The 16421-nt window shown below is 49.4% G+C and overlaps 1 protein-coding gene across 5 annotated transcripts in view; it reads right to left on the reverse strand.

The window, feature by feature from the left end:
• LOC119976015 (myoneurin-like) overlaps window positions 1-16421 on the reverse strand; it is a 75775-nt gene that overhangs the window by 20375 nt on the left and 38979 nt on the right. For 4 of the 5 annotated variants that reach the window (XM_038816074.1, XM_038816070.1, XM_038816072.1 and 1 more), the window contains one exon: window positions 3052-3135. The exons of the other annotated variant lie outside the window; for it this stretch is intronic. In XM_038816074.1, the coding sequence (XP_038672002.1) occupies window positions 3052-3135 (84 nt within the window). The remainder of the gene's footprint in view (window positions 1-3051; window positions 3136-16421) is intronic. 5 annotated transcript variants of the gene reach the window in all.

Genomic DNA, 16421 nt, shown 5'->3' on the forward strand with positions numbered 1-16421 from the left:
GGAAACATCCTCTCCACGTCCACTCTATCCAGGCCTCGCAGTATCCTGTAAGTTTCAATAAGATCCCCCCCTCATCCTTCTAAACTCCAAAGACCACAGTCCTCAACCGTTCCTCATACGACAAGTTCTTTATTCCAGGGATCACTCGTGAACCTCCTTTGGGCCCTTTCCAAGGCCAGCACATCCTTCCTTGGATACTGTTCCTCTTTTTGGGTGAGTCAAGAACAGAGAGAGCAAGTTTTAAAATTAGGGGTCGCCCTTTAGGACAAGATGGAGTACAATTTTCTCAGGGTTGAGAGATTTTGGAACAAACTTTCTGCCTCAGAAGGTGGTGGAGGCAGGGTCATGGAGGTAGATAGATTCTTGTTATACAAGGGAATCAAATGTCTTTGGTAATGGATTGGATTGGATTTGTTTATTGCCACGTGTACTGAGGTACAGTGAAAAGTATTTTTCTGCAAGCAGCTCAACAGATCATTCAGTATATGGGACGAAAAGGGAATTAAACAAAATTCAAGAAAATACATAATAGGGCAACACAAGATATACAATGTAACTACATAAACACCGGTATCGGGTGAAGCATACAGGGTGTAGTGTTAATCAGGTCAGTCAATAAGAGGGTCATTTAGGAGTCTGGTGACAGTGGGGAAGAAGCTGTTTTTGAGTCTGTTCGTCCGTGTTCTCAGACTTCTGTATCTCCTGCCCGATGGACGAAGCTGGAAAAGTGAGTAAGCCGGGTGGGAGGGATCCTTGATTATGCTGCCTGCACGATTTGAATGTGGAACAAAGAAGAACAAAGAATACAGCACAGGAACAGGCCATTCGGCCCTCCAAGCCTACGCCGACCATGGTACCAGCCTAAACTAAAACCATATGCACTTAGGGAGCCTGTATCCTTCCATTCCCACCCTATTAATATATTTGTCCAGATGCCCCTTAAATGCCGCTATCGTACCGGCTGCCACCACCTCCCCAGGCAGCGCGTTCCATATATTTACCACCCTCTGTGTAAAATACTTGCCTCGCACATCTGTTCTAAACTTTTCACCACACACTTTAAACCTATGTCTCTTGGTACTTGACTCTCCTACCCAAGGAAAGAGCATCTGACTATCCACTCTGTCCATTCCACTCATAATCTTCAGGTCGCCTCTCAACCTCCGTTGTTCCAATGAGAACAGACCAAGTTTATCTAACCTTCCCTCATAGCGAATGCCCTCCATACCAGGCAACATCCTATTAAACCGCTTCTGGACCCTCTCCAAAGCATCCACATCCTTCTGGTAGTGTGGCAACCAGAATTGTGCACAATATTCGAAATGACGCCTAACTAACGTCCTGTACAGCTGCAACATGACTTGTGAATTTTAATATTAAATGCCCCGACCGATGAAGGCCAGCATGCCGTATGCCTTCTTGACCACCTTATCCACATGCGTTGCCACTTTCAGAGATCGGTGGACATGCCGCCCAGATCTCTCGGCTTGTCAGTACTCGCAAGAGTTCTATCATTTATTGCGTAATTCCTACATGCATTGGTGTCATGTGAGAGTATCTTTAAGAAATGTACCTTTAAGAAATGGGTGTTTATCAGTGATGTCACAGTGTGGGTGGAGCTGAGCTGTGTCAGCTTTTTACTTCCGTTTTAGGTTGTTTGCTACAGGGCGTGTTTTAGTTTTGTTTCAGAGCTGGATAGCTACAATCCCAGCCAGAAGGTGTATTAGTCTCTCTCTCTATAGACTGTAAATCGATCCTGGTGATTTAAAACTAATAACAGTAGTGATTTTAACCTGATGGGCTTCTGGTAAAGGGTGTTTTAAGTCTTATGGATGTTAAAAGGAAAGCTTAAAGGATTACTTAGTGTTGTATTCTTTAGAGGTTGCATTTGAATTAATGGTTGCTAAGATGTTTGTTTTAAAAAGGTTAACTTGAGTTCATAGAATAAACATGGTTTTGCTTTAAAAAATACTTTTCCATTTCTGCTGTACCACACCTGTAGAGTGGGCCATGTGCTCCCCATACCACAACTTATTAAAAGTTGTGGATCAGGTGAACTCCATGATACACTTTGGGGTTCTCTAAACCCTGGCCCATAACAATTGGATCTTCCAATGTGCATTACGTCATTAAACTCCATCTGCCATCTCTCCGCCCAAGACTCCAACCAGTTTATATCCTGCTGTATCCTCTGACAATCCTCTTCACTATCCGCAACTCCACCAACTTTTGTGTCGTCTGCGAACTTACTAATCAGATCAGCTACATTTTCTTCCACTCATTTATATACACACGAACAGAAGTCCCAGAACTGATCCCTGTGGAACGCCGCTAGTCACAGCCTTCCATTCAGAAAAGCAATTTGAGGAATTTGAGGTAAACACAGATTTAGCCATGATCTTAATGAATGGTGGAATAGGCATCAAAAGGGTTGAATGGTTGACTTCATTATTCCTGTTTCCTGTGTTTGTACGGTGTCAGGGGTCTGGAGAATTTCAAAAGTTGTGATTGTTCAAAAAATACAGTGCAAGGATATGCCGCGTAAGAACAGGTCAGTCAACTGAACCTCAATGGTGGTTTTTAGAAAGATAATACTTGGACAAATATGGATTCATTATAGAGGTAACAGAGAGCACAGCAGCAGATATTAGGGGCAGCACGGTGGTACAGTGTTAGCGCTGCTACCTTACAGCACCAGGGCCCCAGGTTCGATTCTCGGACTCGGGTGACTGTCTGTGCGGAGTCTGTACATTCACCCCGTGTCTCCACGGGTTTCCTCCGGGTGCTCCGGTTTCCTCCCACAGTCCAAAGATGTGCAGGTTTGGTGGATTGGCTGTGATAAATTGCCCATTAGTGTCCAAAGGTTGGCTGGGGATACAGGGCTAGAGTGGGGATTGGGCCTAGGTAATGTGCTCTTTCAAACGGTTGGTGCAGACTCTATTTGCTGATTGGACCATCAGGAAAGCTTCAAGTTAGCAATTTAAGGCTTTAACACTGTGCTGGATGAGAACCAGCCGAGATTCCTTCCCGTCTCCCGGTGCTGATATTTACCCGTATGTGATCGACTGTGTTTATTCAGCTCTCCAGAAGAGATGAAGCTTTTACTACATGTCCGACAGCTGTATGGTTTCTCACCTGCACAAGACAGAGTGAAACAAACTAGTCAAAATTATAGCAACTTCAATCAATGAAAAATCATCAATATTTGCATCCAGCTTATTATTGGGTGACATGATGTGGAGATGCCGGCGTTGGACTGAGGTGGGCACAGTACAGTCTTACATCACCAGGTTAAAGTTCAACGGGCTTGTTTGGAGTCACTAGCTTTCAGTCTCACCTGATGCGCTCCGAAAGCTAGTGATTCCAAATAAACCTGTTGGACTTTAACCTGGTGTAAGACTTCTTATTGAGACAGATTGGGGCTTGGTTAGCCCCATAACCATCTGTCAGCATCCGGTATTTTCCAGATGCACCAGTTACACACCAAAAATAATTTATATCGTGTCAGTTTGGTTCAGTCAGGAGCATGTTTGGTGCCGAGTCAGAGGCTCTGGATTTGAGCATTTGGCAGCAGAACATCCTCAGCTTCAACACGAAGCAGACATGGAGATTGGGCCCAGGAGACTCAGAATGAGCTGGGGTGAAAAACCTTGAATTCTGGACAGAACTAAGTCACAGAAACACTGTGGCCGCATGACTAGGTCGGAGGCTGGCAATCCTACAGCGCGTACAGACAGCACGATAACACAGTGGCTAGCACAGTGGCTTCACAGCTCCAGGGGTCCCAGGTTCAATTCGGGCTTGGATCACTGTCTGTGCGGAGTTTGCACGTCCTCCCCGTGTGTGCGTGGGTTTCCTCCGGGTGCACCGGTTTCCTCCCACAGTCCAAAAATGTGCACGTTAGGTGGATTGGCCGTGCTAAATTGTCCTTAGTGTCCAAAAAAGGTTAGGTGGGGTGACTGGATTACTGGCAGAGGATGGAGGCTTGGGCTTAAGTAGGATGCTCTTTCCAAGTGCCGGTGCAGACTTGATGTGCCGAATGGCCTCCTTCTGCACTCTAAATTCTATGATTCTATGAACTGACCCCCCAAAGCCTCTCCACATCAGGAGTGTAATGGAATACTCTCCACTTGCCTGGATGAGTGCAGCTACAGCACTCGGGAAGCTTGACACCATCCAGGGCAAAGCAGTCCCACTGGATTGGTACCATCTACATTACCTTCAGCATTCACTCCCTCCACCACGGAAGCACAGTGGCAGCCATGTGTATTATCTCCAAGATGCAGGAACTCACCAAGGCTCCTTCAACAGCACCTCCCAAACCTGCAACCTTTACCAACTGGAGAGGCAAGGTCAGCAGACACAGGGATACACAGGCAAGTTCCCCTCTAAGCTACACAACCTCCATAGATTTGAAACTGCACTTCACTGTCATGGATCAAAAACCTGGAATTTCCTCTATAATAGCACAATGGGTTATTTATATGACCGGGACTACAGTGGGTCATCGTGGCGGCTCGTCCCCACCTTCTTAAGGGTGATTGTGGAGGGCACACTAATACTGGCCTAGCCAGCAACGTGCATATCCCATGAACGAATCATAATAAAAGTAGTTTTGAATTGTTGACTCTTTTCTGAATCTATTTCCTGGAGCACAGTGTTAATGCGTCTAACACGATAGAGACAATGTGAATATCGGCTTTGTCTTCACTCCGAACAATAAGGCCACAGATATATCTGAGGGTGAGGTTGTTAAACACACTTACCAACCAACCCCATTGTTGGTTCTCCCACCTTATCGCAGGCAGCAGCAGTCTGGAAAAGACATGCTTCAGGACTCAGCTGTCTCAGGCAGTACATCTGCAGCACCTTCACAGTTAAATCTGAAAATGCTCCAACTTAATACATTCTGTGCCCTTGTTACTCTCAGTGCTTCTGCCAATGGTGTTCAACATGGAGAACTGCTTAACCAGCTAAAGGAGGCCATTGGGTGGCTATAGCTGGTTTCCTTGCCCATGTTTGACCCAAAGCTGTGAGACAATGAGTTCCAGAGTTAATATTGAGGCCAGCCAGGGTGCCTGCTGCCATTTGTGGTGGATCGGTCCTGCCAATGAGACAGTACATAATCTGGGTGAAGGACAAATCTGGCCCATGAACCAAAAGGTGTGCAAGTATAACTGTCCAGACATTAGGTGGGTCAGCTATGATTCAGCTTCCCAATGTTGGCAAAAGTTCTCTGGTATTTCTGAAATTCAACAGGTTTGTTTCAAATCATGAGCTTTCAGAGCACAGCTCCTTCCTCAGGTGAATATGTGTGCATATCTATTAATGCACGTCGCATTATGGGTAAGGCAGATGAACTTAAAAGTTTGGATTAGTACTTGGAACTATGATGTTATCGCCATTACAGAGACCTGGTTGAGACTACATCAGGATTGGCAACTAACGTTCCAGGATTTAGACGTTTCAGGCGGGAAAGAAGGGGATGTAAAAGGGGTGGCAGAGTTGCGCTACTGGTTAGGGAGAATATCACAGCTGTACTATGGGAGAACACCTCAGAGGGCAGAAAGTTATATGGGTAGAGATCAGGAATAAGAAGGGTGCAGGAACAATATTGGGGGTTTACTACAGGCCTCCCAACAGCCAGCGGGAGATAGAGGAGCAGATAGGTAGACAGATTTTGGAAACGAGGAAAAACAACAGGGTTGTTGTGATGGGAGACTTCAACTTCCCCAATATTGACTGGGACTCACTTAGTGCTAGGGGCCTGGACGGGGTAGAGTTTGTAAGGAGCATCCAGGAGGGCTTCTTAAAACAATATGTAGACAGTCCAACAAGGGAAGGGGCTGTACTGGACCTGGTATTGGGGAATGAGCCCGGCCAGGTGGTAGAAGTTTCAGTAGGGGAGTATTTCGGGAACAGTGACCACAATTCAGTAAGTTTTAAAGTGCTGGTGGACAAGGATAAGGGTGGTCCCAGGGTGAATGTGCTAAATTGGGGGAAGGCTAATTATAACAATATTAGGCGGGAATTGAAGAACCTAGATTGGGGGCGGATGTTTGAGGGTAAATCAACATCTGACATGTGGGAGGCTTTCGAATGTCAGTTGAAAGGAATTCAGGATCGGCATGTTCCTGTGCGGAAGAAGGATAAATACGGCAAATTTCGGGAACCTTGGATAACGAGAGATATTGTAGGCCTCGTTAAAAAGAAAAGGGAGGCATTTGACAGGGCTAGAAGGCTGGGAACAGACGAAGCCTGTATGGAATACAAGGGAAGTAGGAAGGGAATTAAGCAAGGAGTCAGGAGGGCTAGAAGGGGTCACGAAAAGTCACTGGCAAAAGTCATTAGGGTTAAGGAAAATCCCAAGGCTTTCTATACGTACATAAAAAGCAAGAGAGTAGCCAGGGAAAGGGTTGGCCCACTGAAGGATGGGCAAGGGAATCTACGTGTGGAGCCAGAGGAAATGAGCGAGGTACTAAATGAATACTTTGCATCAGTATTCACCAAAGAGAAGGAATTGGTGGATGTTGAGTCTGGAGAAGCCTGGGTCACATTGAAATCCAAAAAGACAAGGTGTTGGGTATCTTGAAAAATATTAAGGTAGATAAGTCCCCCAGGGCCGGATGGGATCTACGCCAGAATACTGAAGGAGGTTAGAGAGGCCTTGACAGAAATCTTTGGATGCTCACTGTCTCCAGGTGATGTCCCAGAGGACTGGAGAATAGCCAATGTTGTTCCTTTGTTTAAGAAGGGTAGCAAGGATAATCCAGGGAACTACAGGCCGGTGAGCCTTATGTCAGTGGTAGGGAAATTACCGGAGAGAATTCTTTGAGACAGCACCTACTCCCATTTGGAAGCAAATGGACGTATCAGTGAGAGGCAGCATGGTTTTGTGAAGGAGAGGTCGTGTCTCACTAACTTGATAGAGTTTTTTAGAGGTCACAAAGATGATTGATGCAGGTTGGGCAGTGGATGTTGTCTATATGGAGTTCAGTAAGGCCTTTGACAAGGTCCCTCATGGCAGACTGGTACAAAAGGTGAAGTCACACGGGATCAGGGGTGAGCTGGCAAGGTGGATACAGAACTGGCTAGGTCATAAAAGGCAGAGAGTAGCAATGGAAGGGTGCTTTTCTAATTGGAGGGCTGTGACTAGTGGTGTTCTGCAGGGATCAGTGCTGGGACCTTTGCTGTTTGTAGTAAATATAAATGATTTGGAGGAAAATGTAACTGGTCTGATTAGTAAGTATACAGACGACACAAAGGTAGGTGGAATTGCAGATAGCGATGAGGACCGTCAGAGGATACAGCAGGATTTAGATCGTTTGGAGACTTGGGCGGAGAGATGGCAGATGGAGTTTAATCCGGACAAATGTGAGGTAATGCATTTTGGAAGGTCTAATGCAGGTAGGGAATATACAGTGAATGGTAGAACCCTCAAGAGTGTTGAAAATCAGAGAGATCTAGGTGTACAGGTCCACAGGTCACTGAAAGGGGCAACACAGGTGGAGAAGGTAGTCAGAAGGCATACGGCATGCTTGCCTTCATCGGCCAGGGCATTGAGTATAAGAATTGGCAAGTCATGTTGCAGCTGTATAGAACCTTAGTTAGGCCACACTTGGAATATAGTGTTCAATTCTGGTCACCACACTACCAGAACATAGAACTTAGAAAATACAGCACAGAACAGGCCCTTCGGCCCACGATGTTGTGCCAAACTTTTGTCCTAGATTAAGAACAAATCAATCTCCACCCCAGCATTCTACCGTAATCCATATACCTATCCAATAGCCGCTTGAAGGTCCCTAATGTTTCAGACTCAACTACTTCCACAGGAAGTGCATTCCATGCCCCCACTGTTCTCTGGGTAAAGAACCTACCTCTGACATCCCCCCTATATCGAGGATGTGGGGCTTCAGAAAGGGTGCAGAAGAGATTTACCAGGATGTTGCCTGGTATGGAGGGCATTAGCTATGAGGTGCGGTTGAATAAACTCGGTTTGTTCTACTGGAACAAAGGAGGTTGAGGGGCAACTTGATAGAGGTCTACAAAATTATGAGGGGCATAGACAGAGTGGATAGTCAGAGGCTCTTCCCCGGGGTAGAGGGGTCAATTACTAGGGGCCATAGGTTTAAGGTGCGAGCGGCAAGGTTTAGAGGAGATGTACGAGGCATGCTTTTTACACAGAGGGTAGTGGGTGCCTGGAACTCGCTGCCGGAGGAGGTGGTGGAAGCAGGGACGATAGTGACATTTAAGGGGCATCTTGACAAATACATGAATAGGATGGGAATAGAGGGATACGGACCCAGGAAGTGTAGAAGATTTTAGTTTAGACGGGCAGCATGGTCGGCACGGGCTTGGAGGGCCGAAGGGCCTGTTCCTGTGCTGTACTTTTCTTTGTTCTTTTGAATGAAAGGTGGGTTCCAGAAACACACATGAAGACAAAGTCAAAGATGCAAAACGATACTTCAAATGTGTGTCTTTGCAGGTAATTAAGTCTTTACAGGTCCAGATGGAGCAACTGGAGAGAGGGATAATCACAGGTTAAAGTGGTGTGAATTGTCTCTAGCCAGGGCAGTTGGTAGGATTTTGCAAGCCCAGATGGTGGGGGATGAATGCAATGCGACATGAATCCCAGGTTCCGGTTGAGGCCGTACTCATGTGTGCGGAACTTGGCTGTAAGTTTCAGCGATTCTGCGTTGTCACGCGTCCTGAAGGCCGCCTTGGAGAACGCTTACCCGAATATCAGATGCTGAATGCCCTTTACATCTTGCCAAGGTCATCCCCACACCCCCACTACTTGCGTTCAAACAATCGCGCAACCTCAAACAAACCATTTTTTGCAGCAAACTACCCAGCCTTCAGAACAGCAACCACAACACCCCACAACCCTGCCATGGCAATCTCTGCAAGACATGTCAGATCATCGACATGGGTATTGCATGCAAGAACACCACTCACCAGGTACTCGGTACATACTCGTGCGTCTCGGCCAACATTGTCTACCTCATACGCTGCAGGAAAGGATGTCCCGAAGCGTGGTACATTGGCGAGACCATGCAGACGCTGCAACAACTGATGAACGGACATCGCGCGACAATCACCAGGCCGGAATGTTCCCTTCCCGTTGGGGAACACTTCAGCAGTAAAGGGCATTCAGCCTCTAATCTCCGGGTAAGCGTTCTCCAAGGCGGCCTTCAGGACACACGACAACGCAGAATTGCCGAGCAGAAACTTATAGCCAAGTTCCGCACACGAGTACGGCCTCAGCCGGGACCTTGGATTCATGTCGCATTACATTCACCCCCATCATCTGGCCTGGGCTTGCGAAAACCTACCAACTCGCCTGTCGTGAAGGTGAGTGAGTGCCTTTAAATTTGCTTACCTTTCAGCGGGAGCAGGGTTTGAGGTAATATCAGGTAAGCTCTTCCTTTCTTTTTCTTTTTCTTGTTTTTTTTTAAATCTAGAGGTGATGTCAGGGAAGGCAGTACAATGCTCCTCCTGCAGAATGTTTGAGGTGAGGGACACCGTCAGTGTCCCTGCTGATTTCATCTGTGGGAAGTGCACCCAACTCCAGCTCCTCAAAAACCGTGTTAGGGACCTGGAGCTTGAGCTGGATGAACTTCGGATCATTCGGGAGGCAGAGGGGGTCATAGATAGGAGCTTCAGGGAAGTAGTTACACCAAAGACTGGAGATAGATGGGTAACTGTAAGAGGGACTGGGAAGAAGCAGTCAGTGCAGGGATCCCCTGCGGTCGTTCCCCTGAGTAACAAGTATACCGTTTTGGATACTTGTGGGGGGGACGACTTACCAGGGGTAAGCCATGGGGTACGGGCCTCTGGCACGGAGTCTGTCCCTGTTGCTCAGAAGGGAAGGGGGGAAAGGAGTAGAACATTAGTAATTGGGGACTCAATAGTCAGGGGCACAGATAGGAGATTTTGTGGGAGCGAGAGAGACTCACGTTTGGTATGTTGCCTCCCAGGTGCAAGGGTACGTGATGTCTCGGATCGTGTTTTCCGGGTCCTTCAGGGGGAGGGGGAGCAGCCCCAAGTCGTAGTCCACATTGGCACTAACGACATAGGTAGGAAAGGGGACAAGGATGTCAGGCAGACCTTTAGGGAGCTAGGATGGAAGCTCAGAGCAAGAACAAACAGAGTTGTTATCTCTGGGTTGTTGCCCGTGCCACGTGATAGTGAGATGAGGAATAGGGAGAGAGAGCAATTAAACACGTGGCTACAGGGATGGTGCAGGCGGGAGGGATTCAGATTTCTGGATAACTGGGGCTCTTTCTGGGGAAGGTGGGACCTCTATAGACAGGATGGTCTACATCTGAACCTGAGGGGCACCAATATCCTGGGGGGGAGATTTGTTAGTGCTCTTTGGGGGGGTTTAAACTAATTCAGCAGGGGCATGGGAACCTGGATTGTAGTTTTGGGGTACGGGAGATTGAGAGTATAGAGGTCAGGAGCACAGATTTGACTTCGCAGGAGGGTGCCAGTGTTCAGGTAGGTGGTTTGAAGTGTGTCTACTTCAATGCCAGGAGTATACGAAATAAGGTAGGGGAACTGGCGGCATGGATTGGTACCTGGGACTTCGATGTTGTGGCCATTTCAGAGACATGGATAGAGCAGGGACAGGAATGGTTGTTGCAGGTTCCAGGGTTTAGGTGTTTTAGTAAGCTCAGAGAAGGGGGCAAAAGAGGGGGAGGTGTGGCGCTGCTAGTCAAGGACAGTATTACGGTGGCGGAAAGGATGCTAGATGGGGACTCTTCTTCCGAGGTAGTATGGGCTGAGGTTAGAAACAGGAAAGGAGAGGTCACCCTGTTGGGAGTTTTCTATAGGCCACCTAATAGTTCTAGGGATGTAGAGGAAAGGATGGCGAAGATGATTCTGGAAAAGAGCGAAAGTAACAGGGTAGTTGTTATGGGAGACTTTAACTTTCCAAATATTGACTGGAAAAGATATAGTTCGAGTACATTAGATGGGTCGTTCTTTGTACAATGTGTGCAGGAGGGTTTCCTGACACAATATGTTGACAGGCCAACAAGAGGCGAGGCCACATTGGATTTGGTTTTGGGTAATGAACCAGGCCAGGTGTTAGATCTGGAGGTAGGTGAGCACTTTGGAAACAGTGACCACAATTCGGTGACCTTTACGTTAGTGATGGAAAGGGATAAGTATACCCCGCAGGGCAAGAGTTATAGGTGGGGGAAGGGCAATTATGATGCCATTAGACATGACTTAGGATGTGTTGGTTGGAGAAGTAGGCTGCAAGGGTTGGGCACACTGGATATGTGGAGCTTGTTCAAGGAACAGCTATTGCATGTTCTTGATAAGTACGTACCAGTCAGGCAGGGAGGAAGGGGTCGAGCGAGGGAACCGTGGTTTACCAAAGAAGTGGAATCTCTTGTTAAGAGGAAGAAGGAGGCCTATGTGAAGATGAGGCGTGAAGTTTCAGTTGGGGCGCTTGATAGTTACAAGGAAGCGAGGAAGGATCTAAAGAGAGAGCTGAGACGAGCAAGGAGGGGACATGAGAAGTCTTTGGCAGGTAGGATCAAGGAAAACCCAAAAGCTTTCTATAGGTATGTCAGGAATAAAAGAATGACTAGGGTAAGAGTAGGGCCAGTCAAGGACAGTGGTGGGAAGTTGTGTGTCGAGGCTGAGGAGATAAGCGAGATACTAAATGAATTTTCGTCAGTATTCACTCAAGAAAAAGATAATATTGTGGAGGAGAATGCTGAGACCCAGGCTATTAGAATAGATGGCATTGAGGTGCGTAGGGAAGAAGTGTTGGCAATTCTGGACAAGGTGAAAATAGATAAGTCCCCGGGGCCTGATGGGATTTATCCTAGGATTCTCTGGGAAGCCAGGGAAGAGATTGCTGAGCCTTTGGCTTTGATTTTTAGGTCATCATTGGCTACAGGAATAGTGCCAGAGGACTGGAGGATGGCAAATGTGGTCCCTTTGTTCAAGAAGGGGAGTAGAGATAACCCCGGTAACTATAGGCCGGTGAGCCTAACGTCTGTGCTGGGTAAAGTCTTGGAGAGGATTATAAAAGATACGATTTATAATCATCTAGATAGGAATAATATGATTAGGGATAGTCAGCATGGTTTTGTGAAGGGTAGGTCATGCCTCACAAACCTTATCGAGTTCTTTGAGAAGGTGACTGAACAGGTAGACGAGGGTAGAGCAGTTGATGTTGTGTATATGGATTTCAGTAAAGCGTTTGATAAGGTTCCCCACGGTCGGCTATTGCAGAAAATACGGAGGCTGGGGATTGAGGGTGATTTAGAGATGTGGATCAGAAATTGGCTAGTTGAAAGAAGACAGAGAGTGGTAGTTGATGGGAAATGTTCAGAATGGAGTTCAGTTACGAGTGGCGTACCACAAGGATCTGTTCTGGGGCCGTTGCTGTTTGTCATTTTTATAAATGACCTAGAGGAGGGTGCAGAAGGATGGGTGAGTAAATTTGCAGACGACACTAAAGTCGGTGGAGTTGTAGACAGTGCGGAAGGATGTTGCAGGTTACAGAGGGACATAGATAAGCTGCAGAGCTGGGCTGAGAGGTGGCAAATGGAGTTTAATGTGGAGAAGTGTGAGGTGATTCACTTTGGAAAGAATAACACGAATGCGGAATATTTGGCTAATGGTAAAATTCTTGGTAGTGTGGATGAGCAGAGGGATCTCGGTGTCCATGTACATAGATCCATGAAAGTTGCCACCCAGGTTGATAGGGTTGTGAAAAAGGCCTATGGGGTGTTGGCCTTTATTGGTAGAGGGATTGAGTTCCGGAGCCATGAGGTCATGTTGCAGTTGTACAAAACTCTGGTACGGCTGCATTTGGAGTATTGCGTACAGTTCTGGTCGCCTCATTATAGGAAGGACGTGGAAGCTTTGGAACGGGTGCAGAGGAGATTTACCAGGATGTTGCCTGGTATGGAGGGAAAATCTTAAGAGGAAAGGCTGATGGACTTGAGGTTATTTTCGTTAGAGAGAAGAAGGTTAAGAGGTGACTTAATAGAGGCATACAAAATGATCAGAGGGTTAGATAGGGTGGACAGCAAGAGCCTTCTCCCGCGGATGGAGGTGGCTAGCACGAGGGGACATAGCCTTAAATTGAGGGGTAATAGATATAGGACAGAGGTGAGAGGTGGGTTTTTTACGCAAAGAGTGGAGAGGCCGTGGAATGCCCTACCTGCAACAGTAGTGAACTCGCCAACATTGAGGGCATTTAAAAGTTTATTGGATAAGCATATGGATGATAAGGGCATAGTGTAGGTTAGATGGCCTTTAGTTTTTTTCCATGTCGGTGCAACATCGAGGGCCGAAGGGCCTGTACTACGCTGTATGGTTCTATGTTCTAACTGTCCTGGTTTGAGACAATTCATACCTCTTTAACCTGTGATTATCCCTCAATCCAGTTGCTCCATCTGGACCTGTAAAGACTTAATTACCTGCAAAGATTCATATTCAAAGTATCGAAGTGCATCTTTGACTTTGTCTATATATGTGTTTCTGGAACCTACGTCTTCATTCACCCGAGGAAGGAGCTGCGCTCCGAAAGCTAATGATTCGAAACAAACCTGTTGAACTTTAACCTGGTGTTGAAAGACTTCTTACTGTGCCCACTCCAGTCCAACGCCGGCATCTCCACTTCATGTTTCTGAAATTGACAATGTGGAGTGTGCATTGCTAGTGTCCTGTGCTGAGATTAATGCCACAGCGGTCAACCCAGCTTTATTCATATTGTTTTCTGGAGTGGTTTGATATAACCGAGTGGCTAGTTCAGTCATTATAGAGCAAAGGTAACAGGGGAGGTAACGACAGTTAGTGTCCCTGGAAGCACACAAAACACCAGCTCACTCGGGTACAAACAGCAGATTTCCCTCACTGAGGCTCTGCTCAGCCAGATGGGTTTATACAAGTCTGGGAGTTTCAAGATGACCATCACTGATACAAGCCTTCTGAGTCACAGAGCTGAGGCTGCGACTGGGACATGCCGGGCGTGGCGACTGGGACATGCCGGGCGTGGCGACTGGGACATGCCGGGCGTGGCGATCGGGGGGGGCACACCGACTGGGGGGAGGGGAGACGTCGTACACAGCGACTGGGGGGGGGGGGGGACACGGCATGGCGATGGGGGGGGGGGGGGCGCGGGTGTGGCGAATGGGGGAGGGGAACACGCCGGGCGTGACGACAGCGGGGCACATGCCGGGCGTGGCGATGGGGGGGCACGCAGGGCGTGGTGATGGGGGGGCACGTAGGGCGTGGCAATGGGGGGGGACGCAGGGCGTGGCGATGGGGGGGCACGCAGGGCATGGCGATGGGGGGGCACGCAGGGCGTGGCGACTGGTGGAGGGGGGGGGGGACTGAAGCCAAGTAACAATGTTCACAGAACGGTGTAGCCGAGTGGCATCTCACTCTGCCAAATCCTCTCTCCGCAGAAACCAACTCCACAAAATCCTCGTCTGAGCCACCCCACTGTTATGGGAGAGGTGGTTTCAGAACCCCAAAATGTATCATGGGTCAACCAACCCTTGAATGGATTGTTACTTTTGAAGCACACGGCTTGTTCTCCAGGGGAAGTATTACAATTATGGACACGTGGCTTTTAAAACAAAACAATGTTTATTCCATAAACTCAAATCAACCTTTTAAATAAACATTGGATCTCTTAACACCCCTGACTTCAAAGATAACCCCAAAAATAATACAACACTACCCAACCCTGCAAACTGTTCCTTTACACATCCAAAAGACTTCACCATCACAAAAACAGTAACACACCAGGCTAATGTTAATATATATTTTCTGTTGATGGCAGAGATATGTCAGCTTGGTTGACTTCAGCGCCAGCACCTTGCTTTTCCTTCATGCAGCTCACAGCCACAAAAACACCGTCACACCCAAGCTGCTGTCTCAAACCGAAACGAAAACTTGCAAAACTAACCTCAAAATGGCCAAACTGAGCTCAGCTCCACCCACTCTCTGACATCACTATTTTCTGAAAGGTATATTGCTTAAACATTCATTTCTTAAAGTTACTCTCACACGACACCACCCCAAAGTCCCCCCGCCCAGATACTCCCGAAAGCCACATATCCCCAAACCACCTGGGTCATCCCACCACCTCACCCTGCCAGTCCCAGAGACCCCCCCCACGCTCCCAGTCCCAGAGCCCCCCCCACCCTGCCAGTCCCAGACCCCCCACCCTGCCAGTCCCAGAGAGCCCCCCACCCAGCCAGTCCCAGAGCCCCCACCCAGCCAGTCCCAGAGCCCCCCACCCTGCCAATCCCAGAGCCCCCACACCCTGCCAGTCCCAGAGCCCCACCCCCACCCTGCCAGTCCCCGAGCTCCCCCACCCATCCAGTCCCAGAGAGCTCCCCCACCCTGCCAGTTCCAGAGAGCCCCCCACACTGCCAGTCCCAGAGAGCCCCCCACCCTGCCAGTCCCAGAGCCCCACCCCCACCCTGCCAGTCCCAGAGAGCCCCCCACCCAGCCAGTCCCAGAGCCCCCACCCAGCCAGTCCCAGAGCCCCCACCCAGCCAGTCCCAGAGCCCCCACACCCTGCCAGTCCCAGAGCCCCCACACCCTGCCAGTCCCAGAGCCCCACCCCCACCCTGCCAGTCCCAGAGCCCCCCACACTGCCAGTCCCAGAGTCCCCCATCCATCCAGTCCCAGAGCCCCCCACCCTGCCAGTCCCAGAGCCCCCCCACCCTGCCAGTCCCAGAGACCCCCCACCCAGTCCCAGAGCCCACCCACCCTGCCAGTCCCAGAGCCCCCCACCCTGCCAGTCCCAGAGCCCCACCCCCACCCTGCCAGTCCCAGAGCCCCACCCCCACCCTGCCAGTCCCAGAGCCCCCACCCATCCAGTCCCAGAGCCCCCCACTCATCCAGTCCCAGAGAGCCCCCCCACCCATCCAGTCCCAGAGAGCCCCCCCACCCTGCCAGTCCCAGAGAGCCCCCCACCCTGCCAGTCCCAGAGTCCCCCACCCATCCAACGCCAGAGAGCCCCCCACCCATCCAGTCCCATGGAGCCCCCACCCCGCCAGTCCCATGGAGCCCCCACCCTGCCAGTCCCAGAGAGCCCCCCACCCCGCCAGTCCCATGGAGCCCCCACCCCGCCAGTCCCATGGAGCCCCCACCCCGCCAGTCCCAGAGAGCCCCCCACCCCGCCAGTCCCAGAGAGCCCCCCACCCGGCCAGTCCCAGAGCCCCCGCCCCACCCTGCCAGTCCCAGAGCCCCCACCCTGCCAGTCCCAGAGAGCTCCCCCACCCATCCAACGCCAGAGAGCCCCCCACCCTGCCAGTCCCAGAGAGCCCCCCACCCATCCAGTCCCAGAGAGCCCCCCACCCATCCAACGCCAGAGAGCCCCCCACCCATCCAGTCCCATGGAGCCCCCACCCCGCCAGTCCCAT

This window comes from Scyliorhinus canicula, chromosome 13 (assembly GCF_902713615.1).
Source record: "Scyliorhinus canicula chromosome 13, sScyCan1.1, whole genome shotgun sequence".
NCBI classification, from domain to species: domain Eukaryota; kingdom Metazoa; phylum Chordata; class Chondrichthyes; order Carcharhiniformes; family Scyliorhinidae; genus Scyliorhinus; species Scyliorhinus canicula.